Source organism: Osmerus mordax, chromosome 12, assembly GCF_038355195.1.
Source record: "Osmerus mordax isolate fOsmMor3 chromosome 12, fOsmMor3.pri, whole genome shotgun sequence".
Lineage (NCBI taxonomy): Eukaryota > Metazoa > Chordata > Actinopteri > Osmeriformes > Osmeridae > Osmerus > Osmerus mordax.
In genome coordinates, this window is record NC_090061.1 from 8,956,396 (window position 1) to 8,972,262 (window position 15,867).

The 15,867-nt window shown below is 49.0% G+C and overlaps 1 protein-coding gene across 6 annotated transcripts in view; it reads right to left on the bottom strand.

The window, feature by feature from the left end:
* atp11c (ATPase phospholipid transporting 11C) overlaps positions 1-14,923 on the bottom strand; it is a 34,346-nt gene extending 19,423 nt beyond the window's left edge. For 5 of the 6 annotated variants that reach the window (XM_067247273.1, XM_067247272.1, XM_067247271.1 and 2 more), the window contains exons 1-2: positions 1,780-1,825; positions 1,498-1,617 (exon numbers count right to left, since the gene is read on the bottom strand). In XM_067247273.1, coding sequence (XP_067103374.1) covers positions 1,498-1,617; positions 1,780-1,809 — 150 coding nt within the window. In that variant the 5' untranslated portion in view covers positions 1,810-1,825. Of the gene's footprint in view, positions 1-1,497; positions 1,618-1,779; positions 1,826-14,448 lie in introns of those variants that run through there. The other variant, XM_067247270.1, reaches the window with a different exon arrangement.
* Positions 14,924-15,867: the final 944 nt, after the last annotated feature.

Here is a 15,867-nt window from a genome sequence, read left to right on the forward strand (position 1 = left end):
GGGAGACAACAGACTAAAGATATATTATGTTCACATGCGCGTGCAAGAGCTTGCACACAATAGCGGTGTAGACAGTGTTGCCAGACCTAACTGGAAGTCTAGAAGTATATGATATTCTATGACAAATCCCCCCCCTAAAAAAAAAGAAAGAAGAAGACTAGCTAGCTTACGTGTTCAGCTTACTTACTTACTTACTCAGTTATAGAAATGTAACACAAACATAAGTGGTAAAACACTCAAATTAGACTGCAGCTGAGATGTAGTTTTACGTTAAAAACCACAACCTGTAACCTTTTTTTGTCTTTTTATTTTACCCGCGACAACATTTTCAAAGTGTCCCAATTTGCTGAGAAAACCGCAAACCTGGCAGCCCAGAGTGTGGAGGGAGGGAGAGGCTGAGGAGTGTCTTGCATGGGCAGGGGGAGGAAATGCAGAGGTTGCAGAACCGCCCGTTTAATTTGGTCAGGGAGAAAAAGAAAGAGTGAGTGAGAGTAGTAAGAGAAAGGAAGGAAGAGGCTGCGTGTGGGTGTGTAGAGAGAGAGAGAGACAAAGAGAGAGAGAGAGAGAGAGAGAGAGAGAGAGAGAGAGACAGAGAGAGAGACACAGAGAGAGAGAGAGACACAGAGAGAGAGAGAGAGAGAGAGAGAGAGAGAGACAGAGAGAGAGAGAGAGAGAGAGAGAGACACAGAGAGAGAGAGAGAGAGAGAGAGAGAGAGAGAGAGAGAGAGAGAGAGAGAGAGAGAGAGAGAGAGAGAGAGAGAGAGCAGGAGTGAGACAGAGAGCTGGTGCAGTGAGCGAGGGGGGTAGCAGCAGAGGAGGAGGCAGCAGCAGGATGATGGAAGGCAGAGGCATGGAGGAGGAAACACTACAGCCCAGGGTCATTAAAGGCTGTTTACACGGCAACGCAGGAGACTAATTGATTGGTCCATACTCAGTTGGACCCTCTGCCGCACTATAAATCCCTCCCACCCCCAAGAATAGCAGCCAGCCCACCCCCACCCCCCAACCTGGGTCTACACCCAGACAGTGACACAGGAATGGAAGGAAAAGGGGAGAATTAAGGGGGGTCCACCAGACACGCGGGACAGATTGGATCGCCCACCCTGCTGGTACATTAATAGCAACCGTGCATTTACTCCCCACAGACAGCGCTTTCCTGACAGACAAATAATGGCCTTCCATTGGCTGCGAAGAGGAGTGTGTGGAGAGGCAGTGGGAGGTGGGATAAATAAAGAAAGAAATGAAAGACAGCCTTGACTAAGTGTGTAAAGGTAGGAAATCAAACCCTGCCATGATCCCAGCATCCCTACTGGAACCTGGACAGGGGAACGGCTGTGCACAGCTCAAGGCCTCGCTCTTGTTTCATGTACACAGTGTTAGGTTTATGTGGAATGTTACGTTCATATGAAACGTAAGGCCTGGTCTGAGATGGATCCCTCTCCGTTGTGTGTGTGTGTGTGTGTGTGTGTGTGGGGGGGGGGGGGGGGGCGGTCTTACCTTGGAAGATACAATTCTATTGTCGCAGAACTTGGGGGGGATGAAAGCCTCGGCAGAGGGGCACGGTCGGTGGCCCACGTAGACAGTCCGGCTGTCTACCCTGCCCTCCTCTCCTCCAAACTAGAGAGAGAGAGAGGGAGGGAGGGGGGAGGAGTCACGAGGAGAGATGGAAAGAGAGGGGGGAAGAAGGAGCGATGGGAGGAGAGAGAGAAAGGGGAGAAGGATATCAGACACTGTTGAACTCTCACGCGGGGTGGGAGACAAAGCCAATGGAAGCAGCACCTGTAGAGAGGCCATGTGGTGGACTCTCATGAACCAGCAGAAAAATGATAAAGAGGCGCTGGGTGAAAAAAAAAGCATCCTTGGCGAAAAAAAATAATAAATGCATAACTTGACTCGAAATGAACATTTAACCCCCTTTCTGAGAAACAGAGGGCTAGATTAATCAATGAAAACAGTGATACTGCTTTCATTTCGACATTGCAGTCCATAACCGGTAACCTATTAAAGCACACTAGGCCTTTCCTAATAGTTCATTTGTCGAGAGAGAGGCTCTAGAGATTCAAATTTCAGCATTTGATGAAGGGCTCAGCTGAGCTCCATTCTAATCACACCACCCTAAATCTGAAACCACCTACCGGGGGAGCCACCAATGAGGTTAGGTGTGGAACAAAGACAGCCGTGACATGGGTCAACGGGACAACATGGAGGGCGCCACAGCCACATAACCACTTTCAATTCTTCTCTCCAAAGTGGACAGTCGACAATGATTAGCCAGTTCTAAAACAAAGCTACCTGCTGAACAGCCTGGGAAGAGGAGGGGGGGGGGGAGCAGGCAGAGATTTATGGGGTCCAGTTATCCTGTGCCCAGGCTGAAGGTGGGATGGAGAGAGAGCACCTAAGACCCAGACCTCTTCTGACAGCAGCACACTGCGACAGGCCCTTGTGGATGGCTCCTGCTTCCCAGCCTAGTGACAGGGGTCAGAAGGCGCACAGACAGCCTAGCCTGACCTGTACTTTCAGCATACCTGACAGGAATCATTCTCTTTCTCAAAGGGCAGACAGGCAGGCAGAGCCCGGGAAGCGAGCTGGGGAGAGAGAGAGTGAGTCAGAGTAGAGGAACCCTCCTCTCTCTCCTCCACAGGTCAGTCTTAGCTCAGGCCGGCTCACTGCCGGGTCCATATCCCCCTCATTGGTCTTCCTGCTTCCTTCCTGGCTGGGGACCAACAACACCATTGTCTGAAAGGGAGGGGGGGGAAGGAGTGCTATCTCCTGATATTCCCCCCTGTCTCTCGACACCCCTTCCTCCCACACATCAAGGTGGTAACACAACATGTTCTCACCTCCTCCAGTGCTCTCAGACCCACTCAAATGACACCCTAGCCCCCCTGGCTCCTCCGCCTCGAACTGACGTCCAGAGTTCTTGGGTAAAGTACAGAGCAGAAGAGCTCTTACTGAGGCTGTGAATTATTGAGGTGCCCCAGCGAGGGGGGAGCAGGAGATCGAATACCTGGGCTGGACAGGGGGGGGACCAGGGAGGGCACCGAGGGAGACGCCACGGGCAGCTGATCCTGGACCAGCGCCAGGGTCCTTGTGAGCAAAAGCCACCTGTCCACGGAGCGGCCTGGGGTCCGTTTCTGGGAACAGGTTTGATCAAAGCCCCAGCCTAAGAGACTGGGACTCTCGCTCTGCATGCAGAGATAAACACACTTACGCAATCATTTGCTTCTCATTAAGGGTTGGCGGGAAGGGAAAACAAAACAAGCATATTTTTCAGTGACAAGAGAAATGAGTGGGATGTGTGTCCCTTCCCAGACCCCCTCCTTCCTGGCGGAGAGGAGCCAGACGCGGCTTAGCTTATATAATGCTCTGTCATGCATGGCTTCTTGTGTTCACACCTCAGTGTGGCTGTCAAACCTGCAGCCCACTCGCTAGCCCACTCTGACTCCCTCCAACAGCACAGACCGGATGGATTAAGCTGCCAGAGAGGAGGTGAGAGGAGGAGGGGAGAGGAGGCACAACCGGTCCAACGACAAGACAACCATCTCTGCTTTACAATGACAAACAAGTAGTCATATGGTGTTGCAGCCTCTCCACCTCCCCCCCCCCCCACTCCCACCAACCGCCCCCACCTCCGGCCAATAGGAGCCAGCAGCTCATCTTCAAACCACATCTCCCTCTCTCTAGATAGCGCCTCTTCCACCAGCGCAGAGCTCCTCAGAATGTCTTTCCTGGCACCCCTCTAACACCAGTGGAGACAGCACTGTCAATACTGTCGACAACAACATATGTGCTGCAGTTAAAAGTAAATGGGTGGAGAAAACACACACACAGGTGTGCGGACAACGCACATTTTTGCACCGGAAACAAGGAACCATTACAAAACAAATTAGCCTTGAAGCCAGGAAATGTGCTGCCGGGGTCTTTGGCTGGGGGAGTGGAGAGAGTAGCCAACAGGACCACGAGTACCCTGCCCAGTCCACGCCTTATCTGCTCCAGCCTCTCTCTCTTTCTTGCTCTCTCTTTCTCTCTCTTTGGGAGTCATTAACCGCCAGAGCACAGCACTGCCTCAAGGTTACAGGCCTAGTAGGTAAACACAGTGGGCTTTTAAATCAAGAGTTACTCAACAGCACACAAACTGCCTTTCCCTACATGGAGCACAGACACTAAGACGCATGTAAATCTGGCTGTTGATGAAATTGCATATTAAAAGAGGAAGCTGTCCATTGAGGAGGCCCTAGGGTGATATAGATAAGAGCAGCACTATTGAATGGTCATTGATTAAGGAGCAAATGCTGTGTTAAATATAATGAGGGTCAGACTTTAGGGTCTTGATTCATTTTAGACTCGATACGTGATTTCCATATTTATCTCCAAAACTCCATGTGTGTGTGACTGTGTGTGTGTGTGTGTGTGTGCCCACTGCCATGCAACAGAAATGCTACCGTAAGGAAAACAAAAAGAGAAATGTATGGAATTATCTCTACCTCATTGTCAAAGGTCAAACTAGGCAGTTGAAAGCCACTAAAGCAGCAGTATGGCAGCAGCGTAACAGAGTGCCAGTTCCATGCTCGACAGCAGATCCGTAGCTTGATGAAAATGCATTAGCTAGAACAAGGGGACGGCTGGGATCAATACAGCAAACATAGAACGCTCAATTGAGCCCAGATGCAATTGCTCGGAAATAAACAGTGCATTAGAGAATTGACTTGAGCTCCAATTTTTTTTTTTGGGGGGGGGGGGGGGGGCATTATTAGATTACGCTTTAAAGCAAATCCTGCACACATTGTTAAAGCGGGTGCAGGCTGGCACGGGGGCGTAAATGCGTGCCATTGAGAGGCGCGCTAGGGCAACACAAAACTGCATTCAGCCTCCGCCAAGCAGAAGAGGATGACTTCACACTGATGACACTGTCACAGCATCTCACCAGCGATGGCCAACGTGGGTCCATCACAATGCCCACTCACAAGGCTGACAAACAGACCTTCAGAGAGCGCTCACTTGCGCTCGCGCAAACTCTTTGGCTCTTCCCGCTTTCATTCTTTTGCTAAAATCCCACAATGGAAGCAGCCTTCGGAGGGAGGACTTGACGGGCAGCCTTCCTCTGCCCAGCCCTCCATCTCTCTGGCTCACAGTTGGCTATCAGGTACAGCGCTAGGCTTCCTGGAAGCCCATCTCAGTCTGGCTGCCGGCCATGCCCTTGCAAAACACTCTGGAATACTGGAGACGAGAAACACAACAGCACGCTGCTGATTCCAGCCGTGCTGCTAAGAGCAACCAGACGGCTCTGCTCAACACAGGCCAGCGCTCTCCTCGGAGACCCACACTGGGGCTGATAAACATACATGACCCTGGGAAAGAAAACACCACACACACACACACACACACTCAAACACCAACCCTAAGAAAACATCTGAACAAACAGGGGTTTCTTCGCTCAAATAGAAAAAGCCCAAAGCAAGAGCTTGGGGGGTGGACTGGTCTGGGCCTTTGAATAATGCAGCCGCTGCCCTGCGCTCTGAGGAGGGAAGCCACCGCTGTCTGTCTGCATCGCCATGTCACCCTGACAGACGCGCGAGACTGAGGGGAGGTCAAAGGAGGCACAGGGACAGCAATGATCTCCCATGCACATCTCCGAGCAGATGTCGGCACTTGTCACTTGGTGTCACTGGCCAGTGACTGAACATGACAAGTACGTTTTTGTGAGCCGAGCACAGGGAGTTGGCCTTTGGTCGGATGAAAAGAGGCCGACAGGTCTGGCTGAAGGTGCTACGAAGGATAGAACGTGTACACTTCTATGGACTGCATTTATTTTCATGTCATTTGCAAATGACTTTTGAGGCTAGGCAGTCAAATGCTTATTGGTAGAAACAGGTGCAGCCTACAGTGTAAAAGAGGAACTGAGATGTATCACGTCACAGAACAAGTTGAAAAACTTAGAACAGGATTAGTTCAACAACAGATAACTACAGCTGAAAGAATAGAAGGATGCTTGTCTACGCTGTGTAAACTGAATTTAAGAGGCACGACCGCAAACAAGAGAAATCTCTGTTGTGAAATTCAGGCCTAAGCTTGTTGCCTGACGCAGGCTCCTTAAGCTTCATAAGGAATGTCAAAATCTCTTAGGCTGCTGTAATGAGGTGTGAAGTAGCCGCATGCTGGGAGCCAACAGGGGAGACCTCCAGCGCCTCTCCGGCCCCCACGACACCTGCTCCCCACGGCAGAAGCAGTGCGCTCGCTCTACCTGAGCATCTGCTTTCGAACGGGCCTCGCTCTGTACAAGGCAGAGATTGTGAAAGAAGAAGAAGTCTCTTGTTCAGCGCAGGGACAATGAGGATGTTCAATAACAAGCACAGGGGCTATGTTACACAGGATGTGAGGTGTGAAAAGAGAACGTCTACTTTGCCTGTGCGCCTGTGTGCTTTTGCGCGCGTGTACTTGAACACAACCTCCAGTAATGATTACCATGATGTTTATTGGTCTAACAACCCCTTATCTAGTGAAGAAGGAGATTATTCTCTGAGACAGAGTCAATAAAGGGCAGTCTTCCTTCCCTAACCGGTCTTGTAGCCTACTTAAGTACCCACACCGCCTCATGCATCCAAACAGGGCCACACACAGGGATATCCGGGTTGAGGGACTTCCCTCGTCGATGAAGTGCACTGTAGGAGCTCACTGTAGTGAGTGCTATGATAACAAGGATCAGGGGGGCAACATGATGGGGGTGGGGCAAATCCCAGTGTTCCCACTGTAACAAATATCTCCATTGTATGACATTATGGGGGAGGCATGCACAAAGTATATGCAACAAAAAGAATCGTTGTTGTCCAGAGCCTGGAACTGATTCCGTGTTGAACGTTCAAGCACAGGTCACGCACAAGGCCCCAATGCTGCTCTTCGATGCGTTGCTAGTCTTCCGGGAAGCCTCCTCTCTCATTCGCTCTTCTCTCTCCCTCCTCAAATCCAAAAATCGAATCTAAATGTATTTGTATAACCCTGTTTTTTACAAGCAATGTCACAGAGGGCTTCACATACGCCCATAGAACTGCCCCTCAACCAACCTAAACCCTCAAGGAAGACAAGGAAAAACTCCCAGAAAAACTCACTGCAGGAGAACAAATGGAAGAAACCTTGGGAGGAGCAAGACAGTGAGAGATCCCCTCCAGAGACGGTTGGTGGTCATTGAGTTTCAATCACACATTCTACTCTTTATGGTTAAACTCCAGACTCAGGACAACAGTGCTCCTCCAGACTCGGAACATGACTCAACATCCCCCAGGCTGCAGCATTTACACTTAGCCCTGCACACCCTTGCTTCTTGTTCTGTGTCCAGTGGGACAGTGGGCCCATACATCACACCATAATGAAACCAACGGTGTCATCTCCATCACAAGCTCCCCCACAAAGGCCCTTTATAGTCCCCGGTCCTCATGGCTCTGTCTTCCTGTCTTCAGCAGACTTGCCTTGGCAGACAGTGGCTCCATGGTGTATTAATAGTGCAACTTGAACAGAGAGCCGGTGCTGAGGAGCTGCTGTTGAATGGAAGCGGCCCATTGTTCTAGAAGCATCCACACAGCTGCAATAGGCAGGCAGGCAGGCAGGGAGATAGACACTGTACTGTACACTAAACTGGCCTACATTACACCAAGTCCCTGGACACCAGAGGAGAAAGAAAACTCATCTAGACCTCAGTCAGAGAACTGGCTGCTGCTGCTGCTAAGGAAGAAAGCTGTAGCCTGGTCGTTCTAAAGGAGCTGCTCACTAGCAGTCCTGGAGGCTGGGCAGCACTATTTAAGGAGTGTTTTTCTCGGACTGGATACGTCTGTGAAAAGGTAACAGGTGGCCATAAGCATTAGGCAGGCAAGGCTCGCCTTGAAAAGGAAGATTGATTCACTTGTCATCTGCGCCCATGTAGGGCGAGGATGGAGAATGAGGCTGACTGCTCCCCTAGTATTTTGTGTGTATCTGAGGCAATGTGCATGACATTCTTAGGTGTAGACCACAACACATGATGAAAATAAATAGGAGTAGTTGAAAATGTTTACTGTTGTGGAAAAAAAGGCCAACATAAGACAAACAGGAAACGTGCAAGCACTTTACAGAATGCTCACGTTTGTGAACAGCAATGGTGTTCAACATCGTTCCTCAAAATGCAGACTAGCCTGTGTGTTAGACTGTAACCACATTCTTTCACAACCTGCTTTTAAGGGATGATCAGTATTTGGTCATATCCACCTTCAAACAAAAGCCTGACTGAATCCGCCTATTAATGTAGCGAATCACATTCTCAATATTAGACCCAGTGATTCAGTTACTCGTGTATGATTCTTCAAGCCTTATAGGAGACAGCTCTGGCTGTAGGAGTCACGTGACTCAACCTCCCTCCAGCCTGATCCTCAGATCACAGCACCCTGGCCCCCCAGCCCCCCACCCCTCCAGCCTGTAGCAGCCTGCCCGGCTAAGTACCGGATAGCCTGGGAATTATTATTCTCAAGGGGGTCTTATGAAGGAAAATCTCAACACTTCATATTCAAAGAGAGAGGAAAACCGAGCGTGTTTCTAGAAGCACCACAGTCACTCTTCTAACTCTTCTCACTAATCTATAATTAAAGAGTGAATTTAAAGAACCACAGACATTACTGGAGTCTGGTTTCCCCAGCCAAGCACTCCAATCCGAGCGAGGCGGGAGGCTGGGATGGAGGGATGAACGAGAGCGATGGGAAAGAGAGGAGGCCAGGCATTTGGTGGGGTCAGGTGCCTGTAACGCTGTAGTATGACGTGTCTTCTCATTTCCATGTGCTGAGACGAAAACCAATCTGCTGAAAGAAGCTGGGTGGCTTTCATCCCTTCCTCACACGGGGCCACCTGGGAGGGAAGACATCATCGTGCTGACGAGCCCTAAAACATAAAAATCTACATATCGGCGGCAGCACTTCTGATCTCATCATCTTTTAGAATGCACCAAGCTATTCTGACTGTAATTGCTATTCAATTAATTATCTTAAGTTGTGGGGGGAGGGGGGAGAGTGGCCAGGCTTCATCAAGCAGGCCCCTGCAACTAAAATCAATGAGGATTATTCCTGCTTCTTCTTCTTAGCCGAGTGTGTGTCCCCCCCCCCCCCCCCCCCCCCAGTCATTCGTGACCACAGCTAAGACACTCATTTTTCTCCCCCGGGTGACTGATGCCGGCTGCCTAACTACTACTTTGCTGTGGTAATCATTGTGGGTTGTTGTTCAACTGAAGCTGTTGCTGTGGTGTGTGTGTCACCTGACACTCGTTAAACCTATGCACAGCCCTGCGGTTCCTCTCTCCTGTGTCAGCATATTGTTTCAGGTAGCAAAGAAAGTGATAATGAAAACTGAAATGACGAAACATTGTATGTGCTGGCTCCCCCTCCTCCTCCCCGGCCCCCCTTCCCCCACTTCTCTCTCTCCTGACTCAGACACAGAGAGACTCGCGCATAGACAAAAATATATCCCCGGCACACATCTCAGCATTCTCTTCACATCTCACTGCGAACGCTCTCTGGGTGACGCTGGAGCGGGAGCACCACACAGGGAAGCTCTGGATGAGCCTTTATAAATATATGGATGACAGGAATGCATTTGAAGTGCTGCTACCACGGCAGGGCTGGTGATGGGGCAGGAGAGGAGGGACGTTGCGAGGAGAATCTAAAATAAATGACGCCCTCTGAATTATTGAGAAGTACAAACTGAGAATTCAACCTCGCTTTTAGACGGAGATGGGGAAATTGCCACAGAAAGCAACCGAGCACCCACATCTGCGTCTTCAACGCCCCCGTTCCACCACTTCCGCCCCACCAGGGGTTACCCCCCCCCCCCCCGCCCCCACTCCTCTAATGAAAGGCCATTACATGCAGGAAAAGAGAGACTCTTGAGTGTGAGAGGACACGACAGGTCAACCTATTCCCTCTCCATTTCCCTGGGTTAGGTCACGCAGCATCCCAGCGCTCCATCAGCCTGTCCCATCAGCCCGCTACAGTTTATCCCCTCTTAGACTCCCTAGCCTGGCCTCCCCTGGCACCTCCCCCCCCTGCAACCCCACACTCCTCCTACCTATTCTATGTATTTATTATCCTGCTGTGTGGTGCAGATGAGCTCCACTGGCTGGCCTTTCATTACCGGGCGAGTGAGGGAGAGAACCGGGAGCGAGCAAGAAGCGAGCGAGAGAAGTCGGAGTAAGCACTTCTGTCCGCCGGCCAGTTCGGAGCGGAAGACTAATGGCGGCAAAACGGAGCCCAGCACTAATCAATACGCAGCTCTCTTGATGAAAACAGGCCTGATAAATCAAGCTCCGGCACAAGCCTAGTGTGGACTGTGACCTCTCGGTGCCCTCTTACCCCCCGGCACTCACTGGGAACTCCAGCTAGACACAGACCCACAGTTTGACACCCCCCATCACTGTCATCACCTAACCGACCCCTCCACAACAGGTGGTTTGGCCCATATATAGTGATGCTGTCAAGCGACGAGTTCACAAATAGCCCACTAAAAGCAAGGAGTTGGGGAGGGGGTCACATACGGTATGAAATGTGTGCTAAATGAACCAGAGCATCTGTAGTCATACAGAGACAGGCTCTTCAGGATGGTGGACACAACGCATCCATGCCGTGTTTAGAGGAGGCATGCAATGCTTTTTACTGGTTGTTTGAAAAGTGCAGGTGGTGAGGCACCGATGCTTAATGAATACATAAGAGAATGTGTGCCACTACAGATGAAGTGATTGCTCAACAGAACCATACCTGAAAAGGTCGTTCAAACCCCAAGAGACTGACTGCAGGGCACGACAGGGGAGGGGGCTCGCACCCAGGGAGGAGCTGTGTTATGGTAACATCCCCGTGTGCAAGCGTGAGTGTGCTGGCTGCGGACGCTACGGGTCGACCTGAGGCAGGTTGACAGCGCCTGGGCGCTCTCTCACACTGTTTGACATGCAAGCCTGCAGAGGCCTGATACCAGACAGCATCCCCTGCCAGGCCAAGGCCTGCTTATTAACACTTAGGTCACCACAGGCCAGGCCCCAACATAGGGTGTCAACCTGCAACCGGATGTGGAGAGAAAGAGAGATACAGAGAGAGAGAGAGAGAGAGAGAGAGAGAGAGAGAGAGAGAGAGAGAGAGAGAGAGAGAGAGAGAGAGAGAGAGAGAGAGAGAGAGAGAGAGGGAGAGAGAGATAGATACACAGAGAGAGATAGAGAGATATAGAGAGAATGTGAGAAAAAGAGAGGAGAGAAAGAGAAAAGGAGATAGTGAGAGAAGGAAGCAAGTGGTTGTGCATCCTGAGTGGATCTTAATGCACTCAGAAGAGTAGTAACAATCCTGCTGAAAAGACCATTGAAACTGCACCAACTGGTCACATTAAAAGGATTTCAAACAACATTGTGCATATGTAGGGGGTGTGGGTGTGAGGAAAGGAGGTGTTGGGACAAACTGTCACAATGCCCTTTTAATAATCACAGCATACTTTACAATCTTTTTAGGTCCAGCCCTCTTATGGTTTCACAGCCATGTGGTTAACCCCACCAGTTCAGTCTTTAGATCTCATCAGGGGTGAACTTCAAAAGACTGCATTAGCCTGATGACCAAATGGGCTAGCCTCTTAAACTCGTATAAAAAAACAAAGAAAAAAAGAGGGAAAGGGAAAAAAAGATTAATATGAAATTACAGTTGTTGTGCAATCTGAGCATGTGAACAGCTTTAAAAATAAAAACACTTCAACACAATAATTATAACTTGAAAAAAAAAATATATATATATATATATTGTCCGTAATTATAATTATAATAATTGAATAATAACTTAATAATTATAATGCATCTTTCATTTCAAAGCGTGAATCCGACTGCATTGGCAACTTGAAAGCATAATCATGGCAAAACACTAGGCTTGGACCAGAAAATAATCATTATCTGAAAAAAGCTTACACCCAGCTTCTGTGTTCTTTGAAGTCAATGCACTTATTACGATAGGTCAAATGAATGCCCTCACATGGAAACCGGACTAATGGCACAGTATCAAGTCAAAAAAAAAAAGGAAAATAAGAGCCACACAGTAGCATCACTGGCTCCAGCTACCCAGCAGGAGAGCACCAGTCACTGTGTGGAGAAGGACAGGTTGTGGAGGACAGCCTGGGCGATGGAATGTGTGTATGCTGCTCCCCCACCGCCAAGGCAGGGGCTTCCACAATGAATACTATCACATTTCCGCCAGGCTCCACCTCTCGCAGATCACACACTGCTGCTGCTGCCTTCAAGGGCTTGAGGGGGACATCAAAGGCAACTGTGTGATTCTGCATTCCTGTCAGAGCATTTACAACCTCTGGAGCTCCCCCCTGACGCAAAGCCAAGCACCGCTCTCTCCCACACAGCCAAGCACCGCTCTCTCCCACACAGCCAAGCACCGCTCTCTCCCACACAGCCAAGCACCGCTCTCTCCCACACAGCCAAGCACCGCTCGCTCCCACACAGCCAAGCACCGCTCTCTCCCACACAGCCAAGCCCCGCTCGCTCCCACACAGCCAAGCACCGCTCTCTCCCACACAGCCAAGCACCGCTCGCTCCCACACAGCCAAGCACCGCTCTCTCCCACACAGCCAAGCACCGCTCGCTCCTACACAGCCAAGCACCGCTCTCTCCCACACAGCCAGGCACCGCTCGCTCCCACACAGCCAAGCACCGCTCTCTCCCACACAGCCAAGCACCGCTCTCTCCCACACAGCCAAGCACCGCTCTCTCCCACACAGCCAAGCACCGCTCTCTCCCACACAGCCAAGCACCGCTCGCCCCCACACAGCCAAGCACCACTCGCTCCCACACAGCCAAGCACCACTCGCTCCCACACAGCCAAGCACCGCTCTCTCCCACACAGCCAAGCACCGCTCTCTCCCACACAGCCAAGCACCGCTCTCTCCCACACAGCCAAGCACCGCTCGCTCCCACACAGCCAAGCACCGCTCTCTCCCACACAGCCATCTTTAATGACTTTCCAAAGACACTCAGGGTTTAACCAACACATGGAGTCACGAAGACTCAAGTGAGGCTTGTGTACACTCTTCAAACTGCGTTCAGACTTAGCGAGAAAAACTATCTCGCTCATAATGCTCCCCCCCGGCCCCCCCCCCCCCCCAGAGCTAAGTCAGGGAGGCGTGAATCTGGAGGCAGAGTCTGAGATAGCACAATGTGCATCAGTGACAGTATGGCTCGCCGCTCCACACACAGTGTTATTTACAGCTCAAACCAAAAAGAAATGACAGGAGCAAATAGCTCCAGAGCCAGAGAATACGCTGACCTGGCATCACTTAGAGAGCTGTTGGGAAGAGGCTCAGGCAGCATCATTACTATATTGGTTCCCCTCATTTAACGTTGGTATCTATACTGCTCACATTGACTCTGGGGGATTCAATCCAACAGTGACAACAGGTTATTGGAGGTCGGGGACTATAAAATGTGGTCAAAATGGTTCAGTATTCATTAACCAGGATTTCCCCCCATCACTGGGCACAGCCGCTACCAATGATTTAATGTCTACAAAACCTGTGAAGTAGCATTTACATGTGTGGCTGGATTTCACAGACAATTATGAAACGCTCCAAATGACAACTTTTATGCAATGGTAATTTATCCTAATGACAAGTTTACTCTCTCCCCTTCTGAAGCAGTGCTCAGAGAGATTACACATTTTATGCAACCCAGACGACCATGAAAGCTTCGCGTGATTTAAAATTATGAACAGCAATGACTATCAGATATTAGCAAACGTCAGTTTACACATCAGATAATAAACTGAGTATCCGGCAGTGCCTGCTTTTGAATTGCAATGCAGCCTCAAAGTGTGACTCATACAAAATGCTGGCTGAGGGCTGACGAAAACGTTAGTCAAGAACTGAGCTAGCTAGCAATCTGTCTAACAGCAGCCAGGAAACATGCCCTGTTCAGGGCTTTTGCTGAAATACTACTTCTAGTCAGAATGACAATTGTATACCTAATATGAATCACTTCAAAATACATGTTTTTATAGGGATAGTCTACGTTTAAAAGTAAATATACTGGTTTTATGACACCCTTGCCTCAAAACATTTTACTAAATTGGATATAATATGTGCGTCAAAGGTAACTTTGGTAGCACTAACCGCAGTCGCTTGACTTAAAGCATCAACATTGATGGAGAGCTATTCATAAAGACCTGAGTTACAAGTAGCAAGTAGTGTAGCTTGTAATTTTGCTAGTGTTAACGTTATGAGTCAATGTAGCCTCTTTGATTTGCTTACTTGGTGAACAACCTTGAGAATGGTTAAAGACAATAGCAAGATGTGGATGACATGCCGCATGAAAGTGGTCAGTGACTGTTCTCCAGCTGTTATCCGTGTAGACCGGTGCAAGCGGGTAGCCATGTGTGTTGCCATAGAAATCCGAATGAGTGTCGCTGTCATACATACCAAACGATTAAGTCTTCTCCGCAGCATATTGCAGTTTTTCTCGTCTCTTTAGCTTTGGTAGCTGAAGACACCGGCGAACTCTTTATGTTTCAACAACCAACTACAGGCTCTGTGAGCTTTTCTGTTGAGTAACTTTGCATGTATATTAGTTCACAAGCTAGCACTAGCTATCTATTTTCTATCCTAGTCCTAGCTATATGAAATGCCGCAGCGATGCTACATTGTTTCCATTTTGTTTGAATTCGTTCTCTTCTAACCATTCGCATTCTCTCGGTTTCGAATATTTTCCGCGTTGCGGTGTACCAGGCTACTTGTGCTTTCTCAACCACAAGGCTGGAGCAGTCCACGACATCCTATGCCCTGTTGCTGTGACTCCCAGGTTGATTCGTCTACAAGTCAGCTTTCTTTCACAGCGGTCACATAAAAACCGATAAACAGAAACGTAACTTCAATTACTAAGATTCATCCACTAGTCGTATCTCCCACCACCGCCCCCTTTGCTATCCCCCCCTCTCTAGCTGTCAAACAATTTTCACTCTACCCTGCTCTAGCTAGCTACCTACCTACAAACGTTAGATGTAGTGAACTCGTTCGTGGTGCCAGTGCTCGCCGTTTCTACGGAAGAGACTGAAAAGTTAAACAAGTACCGCAGTAAGCGTGGGAACACTATTTAATTTAACCTCAAAGAGACATCTAGATGGTGAAAAATGTTGGCTATCAGCACATTTGTCAAGTTTTAAAACTATAACAACATGTCCGGTATTACTAAGTGGGCCTGATTTGGTGTTGAGAGAAATCGGAAATGAAATCCCGCCCACCTGTATGCAACCGGCTCTTCTCGGTTCACAAATCGTGCAATCACATTCCCACGTTCAGAACTCGTTCTCGGTGCGGGGACTCATAGTATTATGGGAGTTGTAGTCCATATGGATTTAATGAACTACATAATTGTCACTTCGGTACTTACTTATTCACTTGGCTTGACGTATTTACTTCTTAATTAAACCATGGCGCAGCATGAGAAGGAATGTCATAAACTGGGTGTTAACATTTTGAAAGCCCTTTCGGCGATATCCTTTTCTCTGGACATAGAATGAATGGACTGAAAACAACAACTTCACACATTTGAGAAGTTGCAAGATGCACTGTAATGATTATTACAAAGAAAAATGCAAATATATATAACAAATGATCATAGTGGAAATCAGTGAAAGAGAACTCAGTGAGTTTCCTGGTCTCAGTAGGTTTCTTAAATCAGGTGCTAATCTAATTGGGCTTATCCGAGTCCTTAATTGGTTATAAAAATTGGACAATGACAAGCGTATCTTTATATGGCATATTGTTTTTGCGTATTGATAACGTTTACAAACAGTAATAATCAATCCCTGCATTGGTAGAAACAATTTCCCCCTGCTCTCA